General features: G+C 44.6%; 1 protein-coding gene across 10 annotated transcripts in view; it reads right to left on the bottom strand.

Annotated features, from left to right (window-relative positions):
- The window catches only part of SIL1 (SIL1 nucleotide exchange factor), a 254,106-nt gene that overhangs the window by 148,093 nt on the left and 90,783 nt on the right, over nucleotides 1–15,230 (bottom strand). For 9 of the 10 annotated variants that reach the window (XM_070234176.1, XM_070234178.1, XM_005599371.3 and 6 more), the window contains 2 exons: nucleotides 7,111–7,225; nucleotides 511–646 (listed from right to left, as the gene is read on the bottom strand). In XM_070234176.1, coding sequence (XP_070090277.1) covers nucleotides 511–646; nucleotides 7,111–7,225 — 251 coding nt within the window. Of the gene's footprint in view, nucleotides 1–510; nucleotides 647–7,110; nucleotides 7,226–9,552; nucleotides 9,624–15,230 lie in introns of those variants that run through there. The other variant, XM_023617610.2, reaches the window with a different exon arrangement.

The following is a 15,230-nucleotide window of genomic DNA, read 5'->3' as shown; positions in this document are numbered from 1 at the left end:
CCCAGCTCATAAAAGGGTTAGAAAGTTGTTCCTTCTGATGACACCCCATTTAAAACCCAGGCCAGGACCAGCCTGTTTCTTGGCAGAGGTTCCTTTAGCAACAGAACACTCCTGCCCCACACCAGTGCTCAGGACTCTCCCGTGAACAATGTCAGCAGTGTTGAGACGAGCAACAGAGCCCAAAATAGCATTTGCAGAGCGAGGCACATGTCACTGCCTCTCCTGTGCTTCAGAAGTGCAAGGAAAGAAAGTTTTCAATCACTTGCTCAGAAAGCTTGGCCACCCACCACCTTCCTTCCTTCCAGTGCATTCAGACGCCGCAATCTCTATTCTGTTGGAAAATGAAAGTCCCTGAGCCCTGCAGCAGCAGCCACCACTCTGATGGACCACAATGTTCCCCTCCAGTGGGCCAGAGAGTGGCCGCTCCTACAAAGCAGCCCTGTGGAGACAAAGGACATATACAGTTTGAGTTCAGAGTGTGTTTCCTGGGGAGAGGGCTGGGCTTGGTACCTGGCCGAAGGGGCTCCCACTCATGGGTTGGGTGAAACACCTCCAGGACCTCTGGGTCCAGCTCCTCCTCTGCTGTGGTTTCCTTTCTCTCCGTTTCTTTGGTGCTGCTCTTCTCTGTGTTGGTCAGTGCAAACTCCTTCAGAGAAAAGAAAACACAGCGTATGACCCACCACAGCTAGGCACCAGGCAAGCAGAAAGAAAATGGCCTGGGGTGGTCCATTCTTCTCCTCCAGGTCCCTCCTCCCCTTCCCAGCCATGTTTGGACCTTTCACAAGGTTAGCCCCAGAACCAATATGAGTGAGGCAATACAATTAAATGAACACAGCATTTGTTGTACGTATGTGGTACTTCTGTGTATGCATTTTTAAAAAGTCCAGAAGGGGGCTGGCCCCATGGCCAAGTGGTTAAAGGTCCACGCACTCCACTTTGGTAGTCCAGGGTTCACAGGTTTGGATCCCAGGCATGGACATACTCCACTCATCAGCCATGCTGTGGAGGCATCCCACATACAAAGTAAAGGAAGACTGGCATAGATGTTAGCTCAGGACTAATCTTCCTCAAAAAAGAGGAGGACTGGCAACAGATGTTAGCTCAGGGTGAGTCTTCCTCACAAAAAAAAAAAAAAGTCCAGAAGGTTCCATACTATCTCGAGGAGGTTAAAGGAACATACTAGGGAGAGGGGTTGACCAAAGTAGACAATAAGAGCCTTTACTTTTTACTTGATATGCTATTATACTGTTTGACGTTTTAAACTCATACCTATTACTCCTACAATTAAAAAAACAGATATTTATAAAAGAAAAAACACACATATGAATGTGAGAGTAAGGCCTCAAATGGCCAACACAGATGTACAAAAGCTGGCAGCTGAGGCCCAACTGATTCCTAAGCAGCCCAGCAGGGCACCGCAAGAGCCTGGCACTTCCCCGGAGTTCCTATGGGGCATAAACGACCTCTTGGGACATTCCAATCCATGGAGGAAGGGGTACAAGTGAAAAGGTAGGAGTGCAGCTAGGCTGAAGGAGGAAGATGCCCAGGTTGGAAACCTCTTCCTAAAACCTGTTTCCTTCCACCGCATAGAGAGCATGGAGGATTAATGAGATGGTGTCTGTGGAGCACTTTGAGCTCAGAAGACAGAGATGCAAGGTAAATACAAAGTATTATTCATTTTGCTCCTTCCCAGGCTCCCATCCTTCCTATCCCATTTTTAAACCTGTTCTTGGATAAAAGCAGTAAGGCCTCAGGAAATTGGAACCTGAGGGTTCCAGAGATCTGGGAAATTAGATTTGGGAGGGCAAGGAAGAACCCACACTAGCAAACTAGGAGGTTATTTCAGCTCTCTCACCTCCTCTGCCATCACTTTTCCTCCACTTCCCAATTCTTCCCCTAATAATAGTAAGCATATTTAGCAGATTGCTCCCATGAACCCAAACCTGTGCAGGGTACTTTACATAGATCTCATTTTGGTCTCCCAATAATTCTAACCCAGCATGAGAGGTAACAATGCATCTCTTTCAAGCAAGGCCCCAGCTCCACATAGGTACTCCCACTTGCCTGGGTCCCTCAGGTTCCAATTTTTAATTAGCTGTCAGAAGAAAGGTTAAGGTGTTAAAATGTTGGTGCAACAATGTAAAGCCCCTCCAAGGATTTTTACATGTTAACAAGAAATAAAGGCATAAAATTCAGATGGCAGAATTGCAGATCTTATTAAGAACTTGTAAGAAAAATATCTTGGACAAGAAGAGGTCCTCAAATCATGTCAAAAGTAATGAGAGGCACTGACTACAGCATAGTGGTTAAGAATTCTAACTCTGCATCAGATAACCCAAAGTTCAAATCCCAGTTTCTTGTGACTCCAGGAAAGTTACTTAACTTTCTAAGCCTCAGTTTCTACATTTGTAAAGTAGAGGTAATAACAATATCTCATTCATACATCAGATGAGGTATTACCTTGTAAACCACCAGCTGGGTACATGGTAGCCATTACTCTTATTACTTGTAAAGGCAGTCATAGATTCCAGGTTGGATGAGTCTGTGCTGTGACATCCAACAGTGACTACACAATATGGCATCGTTAAGGCAGGTCAGGTTTGGCTTGTGATCACCTGTGCAACCTAGCCTCTCAAACCCCTCCTACCCCTTTCAACTTGAAGTCTGTAAAATCTGAGCTCAAAAGAAAACTAGGAACAGAAGAGTAGAGGTGTTTGTGAGACTAAAGAGAAAACAGACTGGCAGAAGGCACCCTACATCCTGAGGGCACGGATGTCAAACTTTCAAAAGCCAAGTTTCCTGAGGGCAGGCACTGTGTCAGTCTCTTTCACCACTGTCTCCCCCATGGCTAGCACAGGGCTTACTTTGTAATCACAAAATAAAGCAATGAAGGAATGCCCCACTCCCATAGGTAAGTATGTCTTCTGGATGCCTTGGATGAGGCAAACCCAAAGTAGCTGAGTCTGCTGCAAGCCAGGCACAAGCCCCACATTCCAGAACAAAGGCCACCTTGGCCACTAAGTACCCAGAGCCTGTGTACTCCAGGCCCAGCCATGTTGGTCAGCCTCTGCCAGAAGCACCATACACTAAACCATGGAATTAGGAGATCATTGATAAAATTTACTTCAAAGTATGTGGGTCGAATGCCTCCAGGGGCCAGGCAGGGATGGATATTAAGGAGTACAGTGGGCCAAGCGTAAAACAAGACGGAGCGTTGCAACTGTGAAAACTACAGCCCTACTGCCTTGACTAAGGAATGCAGCTGTTACTCAGCTACTCCACGCTGCCACAAAGGCCTTCAACTCGAAGAGGAAACAGAAATCCAGATTTTTATGTGAAATTTTCTTATTTTTAGAACACTAAGAGAGCCAAACTAACTATCTCTAAGCTTTAAATTACAACTCTTGCTTTAGTATATCTATTAGTCAAGTAACTCCTGGCAGGTGTGGCTGTAAATAAGCAACAAAATTGTCATCATCAAGAGAAGCAGAAAGAGGCAAAGGGGAATGGCAATGCTAAGAATATGGCAGAAAGCCCTTCAAAATTTAGGCAGGGCTAGTGTTCATTCTGATGACTAGGAGTTGGGAAAGCTTTTTTTTTCCTAGATTTCTTCAACAAAGTTAACAGAGTAGGTTCAAGAAGAAGGATTAGAACGAGACTGATGAACCACTGAGCCACACGCTTCAAGCCGTAGGAAGGCCAAACATTTTTGCAACAATTCCACCCTGCTCAAAATGTTTTTTGAGCTTCCTTTTGGTATCATCTTTGAATCAGACTTTAAGCTACACTCATACACACATGCACATACCTGCACGCACGTACACACACACAATTGGCTATTATTTTATAGTACACCTTAGTTTTTAGTGGAGGTAATACAAAATTGGTGCTCCCTTGTCTGATCAGCATACGCTGTTCACCAAATCTGGCTGTGAGTGACTTTGGACTCTTTGCCCAAATCACATCTGGCAAGTACTGAGGGAGGTTCAGTCATATGAACATATCACAAACTACACAGTCAGTTCAAAAGGGGAATTCCAGGAAAGATTTCAAGGAAAAGCAGCATCACAGGGATGAGGTTGTAATAATAACAGCAGCTACCATTTATTAAGCCCTAACCATATGCTTAGCACTGGGCTAAAGTGCCTTCCATGCCTCACAACTCAGCCAAGTTTCATCTGGAAGCACACATTTTTATTTCCATTTTACAGATGAGGATGGATACAGGGCCTGTGCAAAATCATACCGCTGAGAAAAGCAGAGCAGAGATCTAAGTCCAGGCCTGCTGGCTCCAAACCCTATGCATGAATTCTGACTCACTTCTGTGTTTCTGTTTAGTCATGTGTCCTAATGGTTGTGCCCTGGATGCTGAGGGGATGAAGCAAGGGCAATGAGATCACCTAAGCCCATATATCGGCACGTCCCCCTTCCCAAGGGAAGGCTTTCATGGATGAGGTGTGAGAAACTACAGTCCCAGGGAAAGGACAAACAAGACCAGCCTCTCTCTGCACAGGCAGCATCCTAAACAGGAGAGAAAGAATAAGAGGTGAGAGAGGCCAACCAGCCCTTGGTCAGTTCTGAAGTAAAGCCCATGCTCTTGTGCAACTCTCAACTGGCTTCTCAGGGCTCCCTTCCATGCTGAATCCTGAGCACTCTCTTCTCCCTGCCACCATCACTCCAAATACCAATTTCCTCTCAACTGACTGGGAAGAAATCCCAGCTAAGGTGTTAGCTGACAACAGCTTACCATGTCACACTTCCTTGCGCTTGTTTCTGAATAAGAGACTCTTAAAGACCAAAGTCTTCAACATCCAAGAGAATGAATGAATCTCTAATGGTAGGTTGATAGACACTGTGACAGAGACAGATTGCCAGGGCAACATTTTGGGACAGGAGCTTGCCTGACAGAGCTCTAAATTAAACCACAGAAGCAGCCACCCCTTACTAAAAATAAAAGCTAACATATATTGACCATATTGTGCCAGTCCCAATGCTAGGTGCTTTATATACATAATCACATTAATCTATGCTAAAATCTTAAGAAGGAGGTACCAACTCTGTATTACAGATGAGGAAACAAAGCTCAGAAATGGTCAAACTGCCAAAGTAGGTAGCAAAAGGGAGTGTACCAAGGGTCTGTGCTCCTTCCACTGGGTTCCACTACCTCCCTCCTCACTCACCACCTTTTTGAAGGCCAGTATACCACACAACCACACTCCTTCAGTATCCACACCGCTAAGGTGTGACATCCCAGAAAGGTGCCACAGCAGGAGCCAGGCAGGGAGGCTGGCTCCAGAACATACTCTGATACACACAGCCAACCTTTCCTGGGTGGCCATTAACCTGCACAAATGCCCTTGGGGGGACAATTCCAGGTCATCAGGAGCACTTGCCTGGACTCTAGGCTCTGAAGAAAGAATCATAACCACCCCCACCACCACCTACTGCCCATTTTCACGGTTGTAAAGGTGGCTGGCCACATTATTTGGATTTTAAATGCCATCAGGACAGCAATTTCTATGGTGTGAGAAAAAAGATGCTTCAACTCCTACTTGTGCTTAGCACATGATGAAAGATTATGACAAATGGATACAGCTTAGGAACAGACATAAGGATAAAAGCAGCTTCTGTTGATGAAAGTCAGTATTAACATTTTTCTGAGACTAGACTCAATAGAGCTAATATAAATGGGCCAGAATAATTATGGCTCTGAAAGCTCATCTATTTGGTTGGACTATTATCCAAAAGGGACTTACTAACACACAGTCCTTAAGTAAATTCATCAGCATGTTTTTGTTAATTGTGCATCTGCTAAAGCTCATGATGGGGAGCACCCAGATCCTCATGAGCTGCAGGTTGCAGGGGACACAGCACTAATCCCTCGAGATACTTGGTGCTTTTCTGGGCCAGCCTATGCTAGAAACAGCCCCAACCTCTTGCTTGGCCAGTCCCACCCTCAGGGGCTAATAGGATCTCATTCTCATTGTCCTTGAAGAAGAGGCCAAAAAAAAGGGCACCAACAAGATCTCAGTCAGAGACATTAAAAGCTCAAAAGGATTCGTGACTCCTAACTGTATATTCTCTCCTGCTCCACAAAGTGGGGAGAAAGGCAGAGAGAAAACAAATGACTTCAGAGAGAAAGTGGAAGCTTGCCATGAGCCAGAGGTGAACCTCAGCTGAGCTGGATTGTTATTAAATTCATCACAACTGTCATTTGCACTTCAAGGTCTTCCCACTCCAAAGCCTCTAGTACTTTACTCAAAATTTAGTGGGAGCCCCTGAGGTTGGGGAAGGTGGCCAGGGGAGGGTGAAACTGTCAGAGATCTTACAGTTAGGGCTTCTCAAGGGAGGGGAAAGAGGGCACTGGGAGCTGGTCAAGGGCAGGCTATTGCTGGGGCAGCTGGGGGAAATAGGGCCAGGAGCCTTAGTATGCTGCAGCCAGGCCAAGCTCAGAGCCTTCTTGGGCATTCTGCTCCTGCCTGTGGCAATGAACAAACCCTGAGCAATGAGGTGTAGGTTAATGAAGAGAGGCCTGGAAAGAACAGGAGAAAAGGACAGAGGGAAAGAGAATACAGAGATACTGACAGACCGAGAAAACACAAGGAAGAGGAGAGTACAGGAGGAAGCAGAGTCTTACTTGGTGCTCACCACACAGGCACTCAGCTCTTGGGGAGAATCCTGAACTTCCCAGCTCTGCTACAAACTGCTGTATGATTTTGGCCAAGTTACTTAATGTCTCTGAGCCTCAGTCTCCTCCTTCTCAAAATAAGGATAATAATTGTAGTTGTCTACTTCATAGGGTTGTTGGGGGATTAAATGAGAATACATAAAAAGCACTTAATACAATGCTTGGTACATGGTAAGATGATGATGATGATTATATCATCATCATCATCATCATATTTTCCCCAAAGGTAAACTGTGCCATGAGCTTTAAACAGAGGCCAGAGGACTCTCTGCGGGGGAAGAAGTACACATACTTCATGACCCAGTGCTAGCCACATCCCTGTAAGAAAAATAAAAGCTCATCTGATTCCCAAGGCAGCCCTGCTGGCATGGAGGCTTTCTTGGACCCAATAGGGACCTCTCTACTTGTGATAAGATACTTACCGGGTTCTGATGACTGAGGCAGAAGGTGAAGCAGGAGGCAATCACCAGCCCAAGCAGCATGCCCAGAGGAGCCATCCTAGATAGGGGCAGACCCTGGGGAGGCATAGCTAGAGACCTGAGGAATGTAAATAAAGAAAACAATGTCAACAGGAAGCTAGTGCCCGATCCCCCAACATCGTGATTCCTATGATCCCACTTGTTCAATGTATGGCAGATGTTTCCTGCATAGAGGTAGCACAGGTCTTCTACCACAGGGGTAGATCAATCTGAAGTAACCTTCCATATCCCATAAGGAGTCCAGCCACCCAAAGGGAGATGTGCCTTGACTGGAACTGTACAGCCAACTAAGACTTCTGCATGAGCTATAACAGCCCTGGTTCTTTTCTTCTTCATTATCAACTTACAGGGTGGTATTGGCTATAGTGATGAAAGAAGGCAACTAACCAATTGATTTGTGTGTGAATAGACATAGGTCCAAATCTGCATAAGCCTTTATAACCATTCACTTCTAAACCAGACCTAGTGTTACACCTGAAGACAGACGCCATCAGCATCCCCTAAACCAGCAAAGTTCAATATTCCCAAGCCACAAAGCCTTTCACATGACTTTTCAAACAGCCACACAAACCAAAGTGCAGGTCCTAGTAGCTGTTAAAACTAAAATGATACAAGGATGAAAGACTATCCACGTTCAAGGATTGGAGACAATATTTTTAAGAGGACAAAACTACCCAAAGCAACCTGCAGATTCAATGCAAACACTACCAAAATCCCAATGGGGTTTTTTTACAGAAATGGAGAAACCCATCCTCAAATATATGTGGAATTTCAAGGAACCAATAACAGCCAAAAAAACTTGAAAAAGAAGAACAAAGTTGGAGGACTCACATTTCCCGATATCAAAACTAACTATAAAGCTACAATAGTCATAAGGACAGACACATAGACCAATGGAATCTGAGAGCCCAGAAATAATCACATATATGGTCAACTAATTTTCAACAAGGGAGCCAAGAACATTCAATGGGGAAAGGACAGTTTCTTCAACAAACTGTTCTGGGACAACTGGATATCCACATACAAAAGAATGAAGAGGACCCTTCCCTTACACCATATACAAAAATTAACTCAAAATGGATCAAAGACCTAAGTTTAAGAACTAAAACTCTTAGAAGAAAATACAGGAGAAATCTTCATAACCTTGGATTTGACAATAGTTTCTTAAATATGACACCAAAAGCACAGGTGATAAAGGGAAAAATAGATAAATTGAACTCCATCAAAATCAAAAAACTTTTGTGCCTCAAAGGACATTATTAAGAGAATGAAAAGACAACCCACAAAAATGGGAGAAAATATTTGCCAATCACATATCTGATAAAGGTTTAACATCCTGAATATATAAACAACTGCTACAACTCAACAACAAAAAGACAAGCAACTCAAACTAATAATGGGCAAAGGACTTGAATAGACATTTCTCCAAAGAAGATATATAAATGACAACACGGACATGAAAAGATTCTCGACATCATTAATCATTAAGGAAATGCAAATCAAAGCCACAGTGAGATATCACTTTATGTCCACTACAATGGCTATACTTAAAAAAAAAAAAAAAAAAGAAAATAACAAATGTTAACAGGCATGTGGAAAAACTGGAACCCTCATACATTGCTGGTAGGAATGTAAAATGGTACAGCTGCTGTGGGACATCGTTTGGCAGTTCTTCAAAAAGCTAAACATAGAATTACCATATGATCCAGCAATTCCACTCCTAGGTATATATTCCACCCAAAAGATTGAAAACAGTGACTCAAATAGATACTTCCATGTGAATGTTCATAGCAGCATTATTCACAATAGCCAAATGGTGGAAACAACCCAAGTATCCAGCAACAGATGAATGGATTTTTTTTTAAATGTGATATAGACACACAACGGAATATTATTTAGACATAAAAAGAATGAAATTCTTCTACATGCTTCAACATAAATGAACCTTGAAAACATCATGCCAAGTGAAATAAGCTAGACACAAAAGGACAAATATAGTATGATTCTACTTAAATGAAATATCTAGAATAGGCAAATTCAGAGAGACAGCAAGAAGATTATAGGTTACAGAGGAGTTATTTATTAGCAGGTATAAAGTTTCTGTTTGGAGTGGTGAAAAAATTTTGGTCAGTAAACTAGAGTGGAAGTCAAGAGAACTTAATCCAAACTGGCAAATGATCTAGAAAAGAAAGGGAGAAAGAAAAACAAAATAAAACAAGCAAAAAAAATGCCTTAGAAAAACTCAAAACGTGTATTAACTCAGACCCTTATAAAAAGTTTGCCTGTTGATCACTCAGCCCCAAAACACCTCATTAGGCAGTTTACTCAATAAAGGCTTAACTGAATTAATTATGGGGGAACATCTCTGAAGAGTATGTTGTTTACCTTTTTTCTGTCCCTACTGTTGCCTCACTCCTCCGTGTTCTACCTCAAGAAATTGGTCCTGTGACATGACTGCAGTGGGACCAAAACCCTGCCTAAATTCACTCTCAGAATTTATTACCCCTTTGCCCAGCCCACATCTCCTGAGGGGCAGACAGAAACTTTCCCTAAGGACATCTGGAGCCATGAAGGAAAACAGCCCTGCTGGACCGGCACTGTGCTAAAAAAGCACAGCCAAATGGAAAAGCAAAGGCTTCAACGCTAAAAATAGCTGCTACACTCACCCAGCAGCAAAAGCCTTTGCTTTCTGCCAGTTTCTCCCCTCTTTTTTTTGTCGACAAAATGGAACGGTTGAGTACCGCATGAGCTTCCCCCAGCAACCTGGCTCCCTGGGGCACCAATCACACTGAAAGACAGTGAGTGAGTTCACAGTACAGCACTAGGTTCTGGACAGGTGCCTGGCAATGCCTGAGTGAGAGAAGAAGGGGGGCAGGCTGGGTGAGGATGAACAAGGGGTAGAGGCTGCCACATCAGGAGTGAGAAGGCAGAAAAGGCCCAGGAAGATGGGTGCCAAGAGGCCCCATACCATTCTTAACCCTGCAGCCTTGGCTGTGGGGAAAAGAGGAATAAAAAATGGAAGTGATGGGGCCAGCCTAGTGATGCAGGGGTTAAGTTTGCACATTCCACTTCGGCAGCCCGGGCTCCACCGGTTCAGATCCCACGTGCATGCATGGCATGGCTCATCAAGCCATGCTGCAGCAGGCGTCCCACATATTAAAAAAAAAAAAAAAAAAAGTGGAGGAAGATGGGCATGGATGTTAGCTCAGGGCCAATCTTCCTCAGCAAAAAGAGGAGGATTGGCAACAGATGTTAGCTCAGGGCTGATCTTTCTCAAAAAAAAATAAAAAAAGGAAGTGAGAAGCAAATCTAGAAGGACCTGCAACTAGAATATACAACTACACACTGGGGTGGGGCTTTGGGGAGGAGAAGAAGAAGAAGAAGAAAAAAAAGATTGGCAACAGATGTTAGCTCAGGTGCCAATCTTTTTTAAAGATTTTATTTTTTCCTTTTTCCCCCCAAAGCCCTCCAGTACATAGTTGTGTATTTTTTAGTTGTGAGTGCCTCTGGTTGTGCTATGTGGGATGCTACCTCAGCATGGTTTGATGAGTGGTGCTATGTCCACGCCCAGGATCCGAACCAGTGAAACCCTGGGCCACCGAAGCGGAGCGCGCAAACTTAGCTACTCAGCCATGGGGCCGGCCCACTCAGGTGTCAGTCTTTAAAAAAAAAAAGCAAAAGGAAGTAGGGGATTCACAGCATTTTCAGGACAACACACAATAAGAGAGAACAAAGATTATCCCAAAAGCCACAGATTTCCCTCCCCCTCTCCTACATGAGAGCCTTCATGTGTATACGCATGTACACACACACACTAAGTTAGATGCTCCCTTCTTACAGCCAGGGATAATCACTGGAACTGGTGCTGGGGAAAAAGATGAGGAGGAAGAGATAAATGAGAATGAAGAAGCCAAGGGCAAAGAAGACAAATGAGCAGGAGGAGGAGGCCCAGAAGGGACTGAGGAAGAAGAGGTCGGGGGCAGCTGATGCACACAGTAGCTTCCCCACCTCCTGGAGTTGGAAGGCGAGTGGGGAGTGAGAAATGGCAGCTCCCACAGGGCTCCCAGCCGCCTCCATCTCCTCTACACACACTAATGCCTTCAGAAGCATTTTCTCCCAATTCTAAAAATGAGATATCAATTCGTAAATGGATCCTCCATCTCCCACCAATAATTCCACATGGACTGCACACCTGACCTATTTATTGCCTCCACATATTTTTCCATGAAACAGGGAGAAAGACAGAACATGTAGCGGGAGGGAGGGTTGCTGGGGAGAGACCTAGGAGAAGTGAGGCTGGGACAAAGGTGTGAGACAGTTTTCCAGGCTTTGCTGGGGCACCCAGAGAGCAAGTGCAAACTCTGTAGCTCACAGGCATAGGTAATGATGACCTCTGTCCTCTTAAGTCCTGGCCTGCAGTCATGTCACCTGGCCTTGGTCCTTATTCAAGAAGCAGCTGGTGAAGAGCAAGCAAGCAAGCATAGTTTTCCCTGGATTTTATGCTGAAGGTGGGGGAGAAGGGGAAAGGGGGAAATGGCACACAGCTACGTTATGCCAGGATGGCCCACCAAAACAAGTAGGGACCTGGGCAGCAGGAGCAGCAAAAGAAAACCTCAGACCCTGACATAAGCAATGCCAAAGTCACGGCATCCCATTGAGGCATAGTTTGGCACACTTGGCCTGAGGATAATACCATCCCCAAATCACTTGCCACCCACTAATCCTGGGTTCGCCTGATCACCTGCCCCTGCACACACGGCAGAACAAACTTTCCCATGATCCTTGGCTCTCTATGGAGGACAGACCTACATCTTTACATTCATGGCCTTCTTCTGACTTAAAATACCATCACTCAGTCCAGGAAAGGGGAACGTACTTCAATGTTTCACCAGCAATTCTTTCCTTAAGTATCTTTGGGCTTCGGGACAAAAGAAATAATAAGGTACTTGAGCTGCCCATTTTTCTATCTAAACTGGCCATTTGTAGGCCGTACTTCTACTTAAATAGAAGTTGGATGCTTTCAGCAATCTGTATTGCCAGCTTACTGCAGCCTGTAGCAGATGCTTAGGGCATGGGTAGGAGAAGGCTCTTGGACTCGCTAGCCCTTGCCTCCCTTGGCACCTGATGTCTTCCACTCAGCTCCAACAGGGCTGCAGGAGAGGACTGGGCCCTGTGTAAACAAGACATCCTCCCATAACTTTTGTCTTCTCTCAAGGCAGGAAAACAAAAGAATGAAATGAGCATGGCAAAAAGCCAACAGAGGAAGGAGAAGCGGGACTGCTGAATCTCTGGAAGCTTCTGACATGGCTGGCAGGCCTCATGGACAGTGGCTGCTCTCCAGTCTCAGGGCCAGAGCACAGGAACAATGGAAAAGGTAGCAAGTGTTCTGGGCAAGCAGAGCCACCTCAGCAGCCTGCCTGGGAGCACGTAGAGCTCCATCTTATAAAATGCTCACATTCTTAACCTACAGTGTATGTCCATGTATTTGTTGCCCCAAATGTTCTGGAAAAAGCAAAGGGCAAGAATTCCTATTTCCTAAGTCAGTCAGAGAAAGACGATCTCTATATGACTCCACTCATAGGTGGAAATTAGTATATTGAGAAGGAGATCTGATCGGTGGTTACCAGGGAAAAGGGGGGGTGGGGGGAGGGTACGAAGGGGGAAGTGGTGTACCCACAACATGACCAACAAAAATGTACAACTGAAATCTCACAAGCTTGTAATCTATCATAACATTAATTAAAAAAAATAAATAAATTAAAAAAAAATAAAATAAAATAAAAAGAATTCCTATTTCCATCTTATAAGGAAGAAACTGAAGTGAAGAGATAAAAACATTGGGTAGAAAGTGTTGTACTTGAATTTAGACTCAGACCAAAGGCCAATCCCTAGCTATGCGATCTTGGACACAACTTCACTAGGCCTCAGTCTCTTCATCTGTAAAACAGCCATAATAAGAGCTTCTACTTCAAAGAGTGTTAGGTAGGATTAAAGAAAACAATGCATGGAAAGTGCCTGGTACAGCACCTAGCACCTAGTTATTACACCATCATTGGAGTGGGGATGATGACTTGCCCCTGGGACCCACAAGAAGTCAGGGCCAGGCCAGGCATCCTGGAACCACTCTCATGAGCTCCTGCCTCCTACAGGATCTACATGGCCTCTAGCTGACCCACACCTCAAACTTTAGGGACAAAGCCTTTTGTTGGGTATCTACCCCCAGGAGGCGAAGGAAACAGATGTTAAAGGAGGATCCCTATAGCTGAAAATGGAAAGACTCAAGCCAGTTTTCAGCTGAGCCCCGAGGCAGACCCAACCCACTGAGTGCTTTTCTCAGCATAGTAGTGTCCAGAGAGCCAAGCCACCATCATATAGAACTGTCAGCTGCAGAAACAGCTGTAAAACAATCTTCGGCTTTATAAACTGAAGATTAGAGAATGAGCTCTTCCCACAGGCGCATATTCATTACTATTTATGGGCTGCACAAACTATTACACACACACACACACACACAGTCACTTACCTCTACACAAACAGAAGCTCACCACCTAATTTGAGCAGACAAACATGAAGCTGAAGAAACAATGCAAAGAGGACACTGAAAGGACAGCCCTGACAAGGGAAAACAATGTGCAAAGGCTTAGGAAAAGAAATGAATTTTTAAAGAATAATTTGAAGGACAAGAGAAATAAGTTTGGAGTAGTCAAGCAAACAGGCATTTTCCCCCTAAGACATAAACTAAACAGAAAGTCAGGAGGTAGACAGCAATTAAAAGGAAAGAGCTTTTGAACAGCAAAAGAAATGTGGCTTTAACCCCAATCCAGACCCTAACTAGCTGGGAAGCTGGACTTGCAACATCCTTAAGCCACTTACCATTTGTGTAATGGGGACAGTATCTGCCCCAAATACTGAAGTCATACCTAGGGCCAAGCAAATGGGGACTGTTCTCAACAAACCCAAGGTAAACAAGAAGGAAAGTGACTAGAGGAGGCTGTTGGAGGGTAGAAGATTCACAACAGGCCAAAGCCTCCACCTGACCAGAGAGCTACAAAGCCAAAATGTGCTCACGTAGCCTGCAAGAGAGAGCCCAAAAGAGGCTTTTCCAGTAGCGATACAGGGATAGTGTTGGCCCCACCAGAGAGCACAGGGAGTCAAGAAGGGCTCCACAAGCCCAGCTGGGACTGGAGCCCTGGAGGGAAGGAAACATGGGATGGGATGAAATAGGAAGGGGCACTCCTGACCCCTTCTCAATATTCTGTATTCTAAAAGGTGGAGGACATGACCAATCCCATCCCTACTCCAGTAGGGAAGAGAACAGATCTTCAAGAAGGTAGTTAAGCAGATTAGTAAAAAACTGCAATCTCAGAGATAAAGACAGTGTGGCTCCTTCTAAAAGAAATCAAATGACAAGCACGGTAATTGAATAAAAGAGAGCCAATCTTGCCCTCTCCAGACCTATCCTACTCAGCCACAGCCTTCAAAGAATCTGAATGCTGGAAGGGAGCTTAAGACTCAGTCTTCATTTGAACTGCTAAAGGATTAAGACACAGCAGATGTTCAATATCTACATATAGGATAACCACAGTTCAATGTCTTTAGGCACGGAGCTTATCAGTAGATCCAGGAAGGTTTTGGCAACTTCATACCTGTTGAAGACAAAGAGGTATAGAGGGCTAGGGCAGGGCAAGAATTTTTGTGGCATAAGCACCAAGGCGGTAACCAAAGCAACAAGAATAGAGTCCTCATCTTAGGGAGAAACCTTAGAGGAAAAGGCCAAGAATAGTCTTCAAGTCATGGCTAGAGGTTAGGGAAAGAAAGAAGAGCAAACAAGGGAACCAGATGAGGAACAACAAGAATAGTGCAGAATTATGCAGGTCAAGAGAAGAGAGAACAGAGAAAATCAAGTTGTGGGCCACAATGTCAAGACATCAGTCAGAATGAGAATGAGAAAATCCACTGGATTTGGCACTGAGGCAGCCAGAGTGCCCTTCAAAAGAGGGCACTAGTGTGAAGAAATAGAGGCATGAGGGTAGAACATTTTGAAAGGTTGAGTGGGTTGAATG

The sequence above is a fragment of the Equus caballus genome, chromosome 14 (assembly GCF_041296265.1).
Source record: "Equus caballus isolate H_3958 breed thoroughbred chromosome 14, TB-T2T, whole genome shotgun sequence".
NCBI lineage: Eukaryota > Metazoa > Chordata > Mammalia > Perissodactyla > Equidae > Equus > Equus caballus.
This window is presented reverse-complemented; position numbering and strand designations above follow the sequence as displayed.